This window comes from Tupaia chinensis, unplaced genomic scaffold (genome assembly GCF_000334495.1).
Source record: "Tupaia chinensis unplaced genomic scaffold, TupChi_1.0 Scaffold144899_1, whole genome shotgun sequence".
Lineage (NCBI taxonomy): Eukaryota > Metazoa > Chordata > Mammalia > Scandentia > Tupaiidae > Tupaia > Tupaia belangeri.
The window spans coordinates 3,791,483-3,804,415 of NW_006204759.1; the positions used below are offsets into that span (position 1 = coordinate 3,791,483).

At 53.6% G+C, this 12,933-nt stretch overlaps 1 protein-coding gene across 2 annotated transcripts in view; it reads right to left on the reverse strand.

The window, feature by feature from the left end:
• TRPV3 (transient receptor potential cation channel subfamily V member 3) overlaps nucleotides 1-12,224 on the reverse strand; it is a 38,580-nt gene extending 26,356 nt beyond the window's left edge. For both annotated transcript variants that reach the window (XM_027767910.1, XM_027767911.1), the window contains exons 1-5: nucleotides 12,106-12,224; nucleotides 4,768-4,872; nucleotides 4,537-4,623; nucleotides 2,953-3,107; nucleotides 1,987-2,163 (exon numbers count right to left, since the gene is read on the reverse strand). In XM_027767910.1, the coding sequence (XP_027623711.1) occupies nucleotides 1,987-2,163; nucleotides 2,953-3,107; nucleotides 4,537-4,623; nucleotides 4,768-4,872; nucleotides 12,106-12,224 (643 nt within the window). The remainder of the gene's footprint in view (nucleotides 1-1,986; nucleotides 2,164-2,952; nucleotides 3,108-4,536; nucleotides 4,624-4,767; nucleotides 4,873-12,105) is intronic.
• Between the last annotated feature and the right edge of the window lie 709 nt (nucleotides 12,225-12,933).

Genomic DNA, 12,933 nt, shown 5'->3' on the forward strand with positions numbered 1-12,933 from the left:
TCCCTCTCTCTCTCCCTCTCTCTCTCTCTCTCTCTCTCATCCTATAGCAAATTTTTAAGAACAATAAGAATAAATGAAATTAAATAAATATTTTTTTAAAAAGAAAAGAAGTGGCTGTACCCACCATGCAGAGAGAGTGGATACACACAGCCCCTTCAGACCACCAGCAAGAGGCAGATTCATGAAAGAAGAAAGGGATGATAGGAGATTGAGAAAAGAGAGAGGTAAGAATGAATGGCCAGAACAGCAAAGCCTTAATAGAGACACCAATAACCTTCATTTATTCACTCATTCAAAAAATACATACTAAGCATCTCTAATGTGAGCCCCTGACAGCACCAAGGAATCATCAACTATGGGCAACAGACTCCATCCCTGCCTTCAAAGACAGTGTGTCACATCACTGCAATACTGATGAAGAGAAAGGAGGGCACAGAGTGAACTGAAAAGGGGGAACAATTAGGACACACACATTTGAGGCACTGGTCTGAATCTTCCTGGCTATAGGACTACCGTGAACTCCCCAGTGACAGGTTGAAAACATTCTATGGTTCATCCAGTTTCTCTCTTTGCTTTGGCTACCAGGGAGCTCAGTACGAGATTCAACACTCAGTTACAGGAATCTTCCTGGAGTTTCCTCTTCTCTGTTTTTTAACTTCTGGTTTGTCACATTCCTGGACTTTGTCTCATATATAACAAAAACCTTCTGAAAGTCTGCAGAATTCAAATAATAAAATAACTTTCCTCCACGGGAAGTGCTAATGACCAAAGTAAAACTCCCACGTGAGAAAAGCTGTTATGTTTAATACATTCTGGCATATCAGCAAGATGATTTCCAGTTGTTATCTTTTATTTGTTTGTTTAATTTTCTAGAAAGCATGTACTCTCACCAGAGAGAGACAGAAAGTGAGAAATCAACCCCCCGAGGCGATGGCCATGCCACAGTCCCTTCTCCTCCATTCTCCCCTTGGGATTTTGGGCATACACGCACACACAACTGGTAAGTTTTTCAAACCATCAGGTCCAGGACTTGAACCATGCAGTCAGCCATATGGAATCCAGCCACCTTAACCACCACACCACCAACTAGCCCCATTTTCCAGTTATTCTTGAGCCAATCATTTTTGCCACGAACACCTCCTAAAATCCTAATGGACTGTGTACTGGCTCAGAATCTCAGATGAGGTCAACCGTCACTGATGATTCACAATGGATCTCCTGGGCAGGGAAAAACTCTCAAATTTGGTCTCCCTGTCCTCTCCCAATTACTAGGGAAGTCACAAAATTGAGACCCAAATGTGACAGTTAATGATAAAGATGAACAAGTCCAGCCCCTTAGCCTAGTGGTTAAGGGGGCCAAATGGTCAACCATGCAGTTTGAATCCCAGCCCCAGCGGTTTGGAAAACATGTCAGGTGCATGTGCATCTGTGCCCCAAATCTCAACATACTGGAGAGACGGAGGAGAAGGGATTGCAGCGTGACAAAGCCCAGCCCCACTGGGGGTGTTTTCTCCCTCTCCTCTCTGTTTCTCTGTCTTTCTGGTGAGTGTGCACACCCATTAGCAAAGTTAAATGTGATAATAGCAATGATGATGATGATGCTAACCATCCCCTCTTGCTGCCCCCTCTCTAACCTCACCTGCAGCCTTCTTCCCTGTGCTCAAATGTGCCCAGCCCACCTCAAGGTTCTTACCCTTGCCTTGCTCTGGATGCTTCTCATCACACAGGCCTCAGGTCCAAGTTCTCCCCAACCATCCACTCTATCGCGGCCCTTCTCCTGTCACCCTCTAGCACATCCCTTTTTATCATTTTCACAGCATGTGCCATCTAAACATCACCTTATTCAGAGGTGTAAGGAGAGAGTGCCCGATATGTCCCAGCACAGCCAAGGTGCTCTGGGTTTCCCTCTGTGCGACCTGGCTGCCAGTGACCCTGTGGCCCTGCACCCCACCGTAGAAACTACTGTCTGCACCGCAGGCAGGATACCTTCGTAGGCCTCCTCTGTGTACTCGGCATTGAGGAACCTGTCCAGGATGTCGTGCTCTTCAGCAAAGGCGAGCAGGACCCGCACAATCTCCTTGGTGTTGGGATTGATGTTTAGCAAGGCCTTCATCAGGCAGGTCTTCCCCGTGTCTGAGGCCGTCAGCTTGTGCATGAGGAAGTCTGCAGACATGAGCAGAGGATGGAGCCTCGGGAGGGTGTGGCAGCTGCAGCCTCAGCCCTCCAGACCCCAGAACATGCCCTCCGCAGGCCTCCCAGACCTCACACCTCCCCACTCTCCTCCTCCATCTCCCCATCTCGGAACATGCCCTGGCAGGCCTCCCAGACCTCACAACTCCCCACTCTCCTCCTCCATCTCCCCATCTCTGCTGTCCCTCCTCCATCTCTTCTGCTGTGTGCTCCTATATCTGAGACCTTTAGTTCTTTGTCCCATGCACCTTCTCCCCGATGGGGGGCAATCTCAGCCACTGAATGGCTTCCCACTTCCCACCTTGGTACTGACACCCTGAAACCTCATGACCCGTCACCTCCCCCTTAAGCTGCCGTGCTCCTGGTCCTCAAGACACCTAGGGCTGTGCCATGCACTGAGCTACCCCAACCCGATGGCACTGCCCTGGACCCCTCCCTCTTCCTCACATCCATGCCAAGTCCTGCCAATGCCACCATCTGAAGATCTCCCCAGAGTTGCTCCCCCTTCCCTAGCCCTGCTGCTTCAGAGTCCTGACTCTGCCTTTACGTTGGCCTTCTCCAGTTTTATCCTCATCCTCCACTTGGTAGGCAGTCAACACCCTTCCCTGATCCTCATTGCCCTCAGAGTCAAGTTCGAAGTCTCTAGCCCAGCATTCAAGGCTCCTCACACTCCAGACCCATGGGATAATGGAGGGAAGATGGACAGCAGAAGCCAAAAAGGGCCTCCAAACCCTGCACCTTCAGCCAGGACCAGGCACTGACCAGACACGTCCAGGCCACGGCGCCGCTTGCAAAGTTCCTGCAGCTCCACCAGCAGCTCCACCAGCTCCTCCACGTAGCCCTCGGACACCGCAGCAAAGATGCGCTTCTTCAGCCGCTTCTTCTTCCGCCTCTGCTCTTCCTTGGCCAGGTTTGCACTGAGGCCAGAAAATACTTCCAGCTCAGCATATGTGCACCCTCGGCCCCGAGTCTCTCTCCTTCCCCCTCCCCCCGGAGCTGCCCTGCCCCACCCCCCCCCGATGTTTTGTGGGCCTGTCACAATGCCTGCAGTCCCGGCAATAGTGCTCTGGGCCCAGGCTCTGTCAGGTTCCCCTTCTCATCCATGTGTGGCCACGTTGCACTGGAATATATATGTGGACACTCGTAGTAATGATCTGGAACAATCTAGAATAAATGCCTAACTACCGATAGTGATGACCTCACAAATTCGGGATTAAGGGAAGGGAAATTTTACTTTTGTGTTTTTTGCTGTCCCAATTTTTTTTCATCTCTCCTCCCCTACCCCCACACTCTGGATGGGCAGCCATGGCAGCCCAGCCACAGTGGCCCAAGCAGCAGGGCACAGTGGTGGAACCACATGGGAGGCCTAGGTCCAGATCCCAGGCACGTCCATGCAGCCCTGTGATCCTAGCTGTATGGGAGGCTGGGGGGGAGAATCATGACATAGCACGACTGTCAGGGGTACCTGTCTCTCTGTCTCTGTCTCTCTGTCTCTCTCTGGAGAAATAAAAATTCAGAAAACAAAAACAAACACAGGTCAGACAGTGGAACAGCAGTATAATGTGACACACTGCAAGGCTGGCCCACAGAGGAAGGTTCCAGGTTTCTGATCAGAGGCCTCCCTAAGTACACCGGGCACACATGTGCCCATGAATCTGTGGCTGGCTGGGGCTGGGGTGGGTCATGGCATGAAAACCCTGTTGGGGTTTTATTTCTCTCTTTTTCTCTGAAGAAGTAAATAAATGAACTTTCTTAAAAAATAAATAAACAGGAGCCAGGAGGTGGTGTGGTAGTTAAGGTGCTAGACTCCCACATGGCCCATCATGGTTTAAGTTCCAGAACCGACAGCTTGCGATCTCTCTCTCTCTCTCTCTCTCTCTCTCTCTCTCTCTCTCGATCTCATGCCCTACTGCAAATTTTAAAATAATAATTAATAAAATTAAATAAATAATTTTTAAATAAATTAACAAAAACAAACAGGTCACCATGGTAATGCATTGAGGTCTCCCTTTGTACGTGATCTTATGAAATGCATGGTGATGCCGTGCATGCATGTATTTTTAATTTACATATGTGGTACTGTGCTAAAGTGCTCATTTTTCGGCAAACTGCACTGTTATTTAAGTGAATTGTAATGAATGAGTATTATTTTATGATTTATAAAATTTGATACACCACTCCCCACCACACACACACACACACACACACACACACAAATGTTCTGTGCACCACAGCCATGGGCCCAGACCTCCGGTCATTTGTCTCTACGCCCCTAGGAATGGAGGCTTCTGTCCCTCGGACACCATCCCTTGATGGGCACGTAGAAGGTGGAAGAGCCAGACCTACCTTGGGCTATTGGGATTGGATGGGGTCTCTGTCACGTCATCCTGAGGAGACTGAGGGGAGTCCATGTCATCACAGTTGCCAGAGACGCTGAAGGCATGGGGGAGGGCAGGGGAGGGACAGACTTAAAACTGGGCACTAAGAGCATGCCACAGCCAGGCCAGGCCATATGGCCCAGGACACCTCACTGTCCATCTGCCAGAGTTGAGGGATGGGCCTGGGGCCAGTACTCACCACTGCCGGATGTTGGAGTCCATGGGCTTGGAGAAGACGGGGGGAGAGGTCTTGGCGACGGTGGGATTGGGCTCGAATCCTTCTATCTCCAGGAAGAAGTGTGCACTGAGGGGAAACCCAAGCAAGGCCATTAGAGCCGGGGCAGAGACCCACCTGCAGCAGCACACGCTGGATGCTGCTACTCCGCAGGCTGGGGCCACATGGCAAGCCTGGGTTCGCTTCCCAGCCTACCGTCAAAGCTAGGCACAGTGACATGTGCCTCCGTCCCAGTCATTCAGGAGGCTGAGGTGGGACGATGGTGGCCCAGCAAGACCCTGCCTACAACACCCCCCCACAAACGCGCACATACACCTGTGCCCAGCATCCCAGCCATGGAGGGTGCCCACCCCACTGCGCACCCACTCTTGGCCAGCTTTGTGTCCACTCGGTCTCACCCAGCACTCACGCGGCCCTTGAGGATGGGTCCTGCCTTTATCACCCTCATTTCACAGATGAGCAATGGCTGACTCGGGTAAACAACTTGTCTGAGGTCACACAGCAGGTGGGTGGCAGAGCCTGGATTCAAAGTTCGGTCTGGGTAACTGCATAGCTGGGAATTCTGGATGATGAACCCAAGAATCCCTCCTGAGGGTGACCTAACATCTGAGTGGGATTTCCCTGCCTGCAGCTGCTCCTAGGACTCATCAAAAATGGGGAACATGGCAACAGGGGCTGGGTTCCTCCAATGCCACCCAACTGCCCCTCAGGCCTCACACTTGATGTGAGGTCCTTCTGAGAGGTCTCTAGACTCTGAGATCCCCAAGGTCCTTCCTGATTCCCGAGGGGGAGGAAAGGACCTCAGCTACACCAGCTGCTCTGGCACTGCCCACCCCACACAGCTGCCTCTAGCCACGCTTGTGCTGTTTGTCTCAACAGAAAACAGGCTGGGAATGGCCAACCCAGAACAGGGAGGACCGCAGGCGGTGGGGAGGGAGTGAAGAACGGGATAGAGAACCCCTCAGTAAGAAGGAAAATCTATGGGGCTAGACAACAGTATACACAAAGCTCTGTGAAGCTGACACACGTCGCCCAAGTCCAGAGACCTCCCTGAGAACACTGGGCACGCGCATGACGCAATCTGGGGCTGGCTGAGACTGGAGTGGGCCACATCAGGGCCTTTTTGGTGGTTCTCTCTCTTTCTCTTCTCTCTCTAGAAAACTAAATAAATAAGCTTAAAAAAAAATTTTTAAAGAGGCCAGCCCCTCAGCACAGTGGTTAAGCTCTAGTTCATAGGGAGCCAGATCTCACATGACTGACAGGGTTAGAGTCCCAGCCCTGGCGTCTTGAAAACCCTATGAGTGAGTGCATGCCCAAATCATAATGGGATGGAGAAATAGAAGAAAGAGATTGCGGCGTGACCATACATTGGGAGGTTCTCTCTCTCTCTCTCTCTCTCTCTCTCTCTCTCTCTCTCTCTTTCCTGATGACTGCCTATGCCCTCTGGCAATTAAAGAAAAAATAAAAAACATTACATTAAAAAGGAAGAAGGGAAAACTAAGAAACCACTCTGGGCAATGGGCAGGGAGATGGGGGACAGAACCAGCTTCCTCCTTGGGCTGGGAGAAGAGAAGCAGGAGCCTCAGGCCCTGGGACCTGCCTGAGCCCCAGAGAAAGAGAGACTCTGCCTCATGAGAAGCAAGACTTGCCACAAGCCAAGACGTGACTCTGGCAGACACAGCCCTGCCCTGGTTCAGACACACCCACAAACACAAATGCGCATGTCCTCAGAAATCACAATCACACTCCAAGATGTACATTCTGGGGACAAGTAGGGTGCTGAGGATCAGGCCAAGAGTGGCCCCTGTGGCAGCAAAGCCCCCACCCCGCAGCTGCTGCAGCACAACTGCCAGTTCTGTGACCCAGCCAGGGACCACGCCTCCTGACCATGAGGGCCACCTCCATGTGCACAGGAGGAGGCCTCCCTACGCACCCCTGCTGCCTGCTTCTCTTCGGGCCCAGAGCACCAATATGGCCCCTGGATTCTTCACAAAGCCACAAAGAGGTCCCAAGTGCAGTCTCAGTCACATCAAGTTCAGGGAGAGGGGACAACAGGGAAGAGATTGTAGCCCCATTCTACAACTGAGGGAGCTGAGCTCAGTATGGAGAAGCAGCTCATTCACGCTCGTCACCCAGAGCAGAGGCCAAGCAGGTCTGAGAGCCTGAATCCTGCTGTCCAGGCTCACCGTTCAACACCCTCGCATAGCTCTGCTCCCCTCTTGGCTCTGGGCCTGCTTCCAGCTTCCCCCTCCAGGGGCGGCTGCTGGGGGAGGCGCCTGCCTGACTGCCTGATCATGCCACTTCCCAGGGTGGGGCAGGAAGGAGAGAGGCCTGGGACTGGCCTGAGGAATTCTCCTCTTCTCTAAGCACAGTCAAGCCTGGAAGGCTCAGAATGAACCGGAAATGGGGTGGAGAGCATCATTGGCTGATATGCTGGCCCGCACTCTGCTGTCCATTAAGAGACGCTTTCTGGGGGTCAGTGAGTGGCATGGTGGTTAAGGCACTGGATTCCCAGGTGGCCAAGTGTGGTTCAAATCCCAGACCTGGCTTGAAAACCAGGCATGTGCGTGTGTGTGCCCAAAATCCCAAGAGGAGAATGGAGAAGAAGGGATTGCAGCATCGCCATCACCCCTGGGGGGGTGTGATTTCTCACTTTTTCACTCACTGTCTCTGTGTCTCCACTCTGGTGAGCACATACGTCTTACAGCCTAAACCTTAGGGGGAAAAATAATAAAAACAGAGAGAGAGAGAGAGGTACCTTCTGACCTGACTTAAAATTAAATCTTTTTTCCAAAAGAGAAGACAAAAGAAAGAATGAACCCTTAGCTGGGAACACGAAGCCTGGGTTCTAGTCCAACTCTGTCTGTCTCTTGTGTGACTCTAGGTGTCATTTACCTTCTTTGGAGCAAATGTCTTCACCTGAAAGGAGTATAGTTGGGCCAGATGACCCCTAAGGTCCATATTTTGGAGCCAGTGAAGCTCCAGAATCATCCATTCATGGACTGCCCAGTGAAGTGGGTATCACAGTCTGTCAGTCTGCTTCTACTCCTCTGCACCCCTGCAGTGCTCAAGAACTGCTGCCCGAGCTGTCTCCGCTCGACTATGGCAGTCTGATCCAGGGCTCCAAGCATGTGTGCTGGCAGCCCAGCTCCAAAACATCCTAGTTGAGATTCACCAAATTCTCAGCTTTATGCCCAAGGCAGTTGGTCCAGTCCCCTGGTCCCCACCCCACCCTGCCTGTCTAAGTTTTTCAGTGGTGCATTTACTCAGCAAATACTTACTGAGCACTTCCAGCGTGCTGGACATGCTCCTGGAGCTGGGGATACAATGATGAACAAGTAGACAGCATTCCCTCCTCTCCCAGAGCTGTTGTTCCAGTGGGTTAGTGAGAACTGCCCCAAGAGTCACACCTGGACACAGTGCAGTGAGGCCATGGCTTTCCTCACTCTGGACAACACACCATCCCTCAGTTGTGCATTCCTCAATGGCAAGGACTCCAATTGTATCACCCTTGATTCCCCAGAGTTACCCTTGATAGCCCAGCACTGGTTCTGGCACTCAGAAGACCTCCCTTGAGTGCATGAGTGGGAGGACGGGTGAGGAGTGAAAGATAAATGAGTGGAAGGAAGAAAGGCTAGTCAGACAGATGGACAGAAGAGTGGATGAGTGAATAATGGAGCGGCGATAGCATGAAAGTCATGCTCAGGTGCTCTGAGCTGGCCATGATGAAATGATGGATGGACAAATGGGTTGGTTGATGAATGGAGGAATAGATGACGGATGGCAGATGGATGGCCAGTGAGTAGGAGGCTGAGTAGATAGGGTAGGTAGATGGAGAGCTCCGTGGACAGGACCAAGGAGCAGATACACCAGAACAACCTTAGACTATGCATGTTGCCAGGCAGTGGCAAGTTGGGTGGCTCCCAGTGGCTCTCAGCTGCCCAGAGCTCTCGCCTCTCCTAAACCCCCTGTTCTTCCCAGTCTTGCACAAGAAGCTGAGGGAAAGTCCTTTGGCTCTCCTCCACCTTCTCAGAGCCTCCTCCCAGAGCCCACGGGGCCTCAGGATGGTCCAGGAAGCCAGACCATGAGAACATCTGCCAAGGCAGGGGCCCGAGGGGGGGCAAGTGTTGCCTCATCGTCCCGTGCAGTGTCCTTACTCGTGCCGAGGGGCTGTGCTGAGCCGCCTGCTGCTGACTCATCAAAGCACCCACTCCTTCTCTGCTTTTCTTGCCTGCTCCTTCATTGACTCACCTACTTACTCAAAAACTACTCATCTGCTCCGTATAGGAAACTTGGGGGGGGCGGGGAGGGCACACACAACTCGCCCAGGGTCCCTGTCGCAGAGATGTCCAGCAGAGCTCAGACGTCATCCACCTCTTTGGAGACAAGCTGGGATACGGGAGCTCAAAGGCAAGGCAACTCCTTCCGGTTGAGGACAAGGCTCAGGAAAGACTGACTGGGATTCTCTTGGGATGGGATTTGGTCTGCATCGTGAAGGGGATCTGCTATTTGGGAAAAACCTTAGAGGCAGAGAGGGCGGCATGACAAAGCCTTCTTACAGGAAGAAGGCTAGGACTACACCTGGGGATGGAAGTGTTCCTCAGTGGCCGAGCACAGGGTGTGGAGAGGAGGGTAGTGACAGCCAAGCTGGGAGGCCCCAACTGTTGGGCAAGGACCTGACTCCTGGGGCAGGGCAGCCGCTGGACGATCCGGGCCCATCCCGTGCCTGCCCTGTTTGCCACTGCACACGCTGCATCCCACCCACCACGGTGAGCACATGGCGAGGTCTCAGCCACATGACCTCCTGGCTCCTGACCTACCCAGATGCTGTTCGTTCACTCCTACCTTGGGCCCAGACCAAAGGACACCCCCTGGGCCTGGTTACCTCAGGTGAGCAGACAGCATGACATCTCCCCACACCCCTGCCCCTTTGAAGGTAAAGAACAACTCCTGAACTAGGAAGAACAACTCCCAGGGCTAGGAAGGAGGCTGCCGGCCACCTGCTCTGTCCCGACGTACTCAGGTGCTCCGAGCTCTGCAAGACCAGCTACTCCACAGCCGTCATCTTCCTGGTCTCTGCCCCTGGGCACAACCTGGCCCAAGGCCCAGCAAGGAGGCCACAGTGGCAGCCTCTTACAGGGAAGGGCATGATGGTTCAGAAAAAGTTTCCAGGTCCAAAAATCTCTCCCACCTCCAGATTTCTTGATGCCGTCCACTCCGTCCTTAGTCCATGTCCTGAGTGGTCAGTACTGTCCTCTTTCTTTATAGATATCTTTTTTTTTTCTGTTCTTTCCTTTTTCTCTCTAGACTCAAGTCCCATCCTGTTCTGAGGGAGATGTCCACACCTCACACCAGGGCTGTAGGCTGGGCCAGGTCTCCTGGTGGCAGAACCGAGCCTGGAGCTCAGAGCACGAGTGGGTTGGGCTCAGAGAAGTCAGCCTGACAGGTCCTGCCGAGGGCAGACAGGATGTTCCTGAAACCCTGCCCTTCATCCTCCGAGGTCCAGACCTCCTCTGACAGAGAGAAGAAGGGGAAGGAGGAGGAGAGCTACGGAGACTTAGCTCAGGGATGTCCCTGCTCTTACCTGGACAAGCCCACTAGACCCCAGCTGCCCCCACAGTCCAGCGACACCTGTCTGAGTCTGGCCTCTCCCCAGTTTTCTCTCTTGTGTTCCGGGACACAGCTTTGGCCTCGATGTCCCTCGGGTGCCTCTTACCCCATATTCCACACCCGAACTTGGCTCGTTCTTCCTGACCTTGGTCCTTCTCTGATGTGCTCGTCAGAGATGGCACCATCATCCCTCCAGATCCCCCCACCAGAAAAAAGGAGTGTCTCTTGGCCCCTCTGTTTTCCCTCCCAGCGTTAATCCTGCAGGCCCCCTGAGATGTGCTCTCTGACTCACGGCAACACCAGTTCCCGGGCTCCCCAGCGGCGTCCTCGTGCTCTCCCAGCCCCTGGTCTCCAATCCATCTTCTACACTGATGGCCCAGAGTAATCTTTCTAAATTACTAACATTACCATGCTCTCTCTTCCACACAAAATCCTTCCATGGCTCTCCAGTGCCTTCAGGACTGTCCAAATTTCTGACCCCCAAGACCAGGCCCTAATGAGACTCACCTCCCAAGACTCCTCCCCCCACCCAACAAGGCAGCTGCACTGAATTCCTCACTAGTCCCAACCTGAACCTCTGCTCTCAGGTCCCTCTGCCTGGCATGCCCTTTCCCTTCCTTTCCACCTAATAATATCCGCTCTAACATCACCTCCTCCAGGAAGCACCTGAGACTGCCCACAGGCTCAGAATGACCCACCCCACCTAGGTCACCTTCTCTCCAGGCACTCCCTGCATTTTCCTTGATGTCCTTGTCACCAGACTGTGAGCAGGGGTAGGAATTCTTTCTCCTTGTGTTCTGGTCTCCCCACCCGTACCTAGCACATAGTACACCTTGGTGACTATGACGCAAACCAGCAGACAGAAGGGAAGCACCAAGCTCACTTCTGCCCAAGACAGGGCAGGGGGCATAGCAGATGGTTCAAGCCAGCCCAGGGGCCCCCAGGTCCAAGGGGAGCACAGTTGGGAAGATGGGAGGGGCATTCAGGTTTGAGGAGCATCAAGTCAGGGGAGAGGAGGGGGAGCTGCCAAGGAGCCAGCTCTGGGATAGAAGGTGGGACATCAGACCCTCTGCTCCCAGCAGGCTCCATGTCCCAGGTTGGGGACAGAGCTAAGCATCACAGCCCTGCCAGCTTGCAGGGGCCCTGCATAATGACAATGACAACGACGACAGCAAAGGTAACAAAAACACAAGCACCTAGCACGTGCCGGGCATCATGTCAGGCACTTGGTTGACCTGATCCCAGTTAACCATCATTCTCTGAGCTGGTGCCATTGCTGGCGTCCTCCTTACCCAGGTGGGGCCAGAGATCCTGAGTAACCTGGTCGGGTACACGGTAGATGTGAAAGACATTGGTGTGTGGACGATGTCGGCAGTGGGGTGCAGGCTGCCTGGAATCTCCACCTTTCCACTCCCCATCTCAACGGACAGGGAGCATGGCTTCGGCAACCCCTCAGCTCCTCCCAGAGCCTTCCTGCCCCCACCCAGGGAGGCCACTCTAACTGTGCCAGTCACACTGACCATCCCAGTTCATCCCCCAGGGTGGGCAGTGACGTCTGCCACCATCCCCCAGTTATACCCAGGTGGGCATCAGCCACCCCAGACGAGGCTCAGAGCTTCAGGTTCACTGGAGGACACGGCTCCCTGCGAGACCCTCACGGCAAGACTCCAGCCCTGAGCCTGCTAATCATACCTCTTCTTGGTGGGTGTGACCTCCGCTGGCCTCTTCTCTGGCAGAACTGCAGGGTTCCCACTGGGAATGGCTCCTCTTCTGCCCATAAGGGGCACCATCTCTTTGGGGTGGGCATTCATGGCTGAAACACAAGCAGATTCAGGAGACGCCAGGGACTTCAGAGAGCTTCGGGCCCTCTGTGGCCCCACCTGGCCCCACCCACACCTGCTGGCACAGGAAAGCTCTCTTCCCACTCTCCCAGGCCACCCACCCATCTCCAAGACAGGCAGGGCGTTTTCGCAGCTCCCCCTGCTCCCTGCTCCAGCACCCCTGCTCCTGTGGCCCTAGGAGAGCCCAGCAGAGTGTCCAGGTAGAGCCCACCAAGCCCCCACTCACTTAAGACCGCAGCCCACAGTCTCCAGTGACTCCCTGAGAACTAGCCCTACTCTCTCTACATCCCGCTTAGACATGTGTTCAGTGTTATTCTTAAAGAAGGTTGACCTCAAACGAGCAAGCTCGTCACCTCCTTCCCTCTAACAACACAGCTGTGGGCTTGTCTGGTGTTTCGGATTTCTCAGTGCCCAGGTGGTGACCACGGCTAACACAATGGTCATCTCTCTCACCCACCCAAAGCTGAGCACAGCCAGCCTCGTGGCTGTCTGTCCATGGCCTTCCTTCTTACCTGGAAGAAGTAGCTAAGTCCCCTTCCCTGGACACCCCCCACCAGGCGGAGAGGCAGCATCTCGGTCCAGACCTGCTTTACTGATGCTCGGTATGGGCTGGGCTCCATGCTGAGCACTCTGGGAAGACACACTGATATGCCTTAGAAAGCGACTAGGGAAGGCCTCT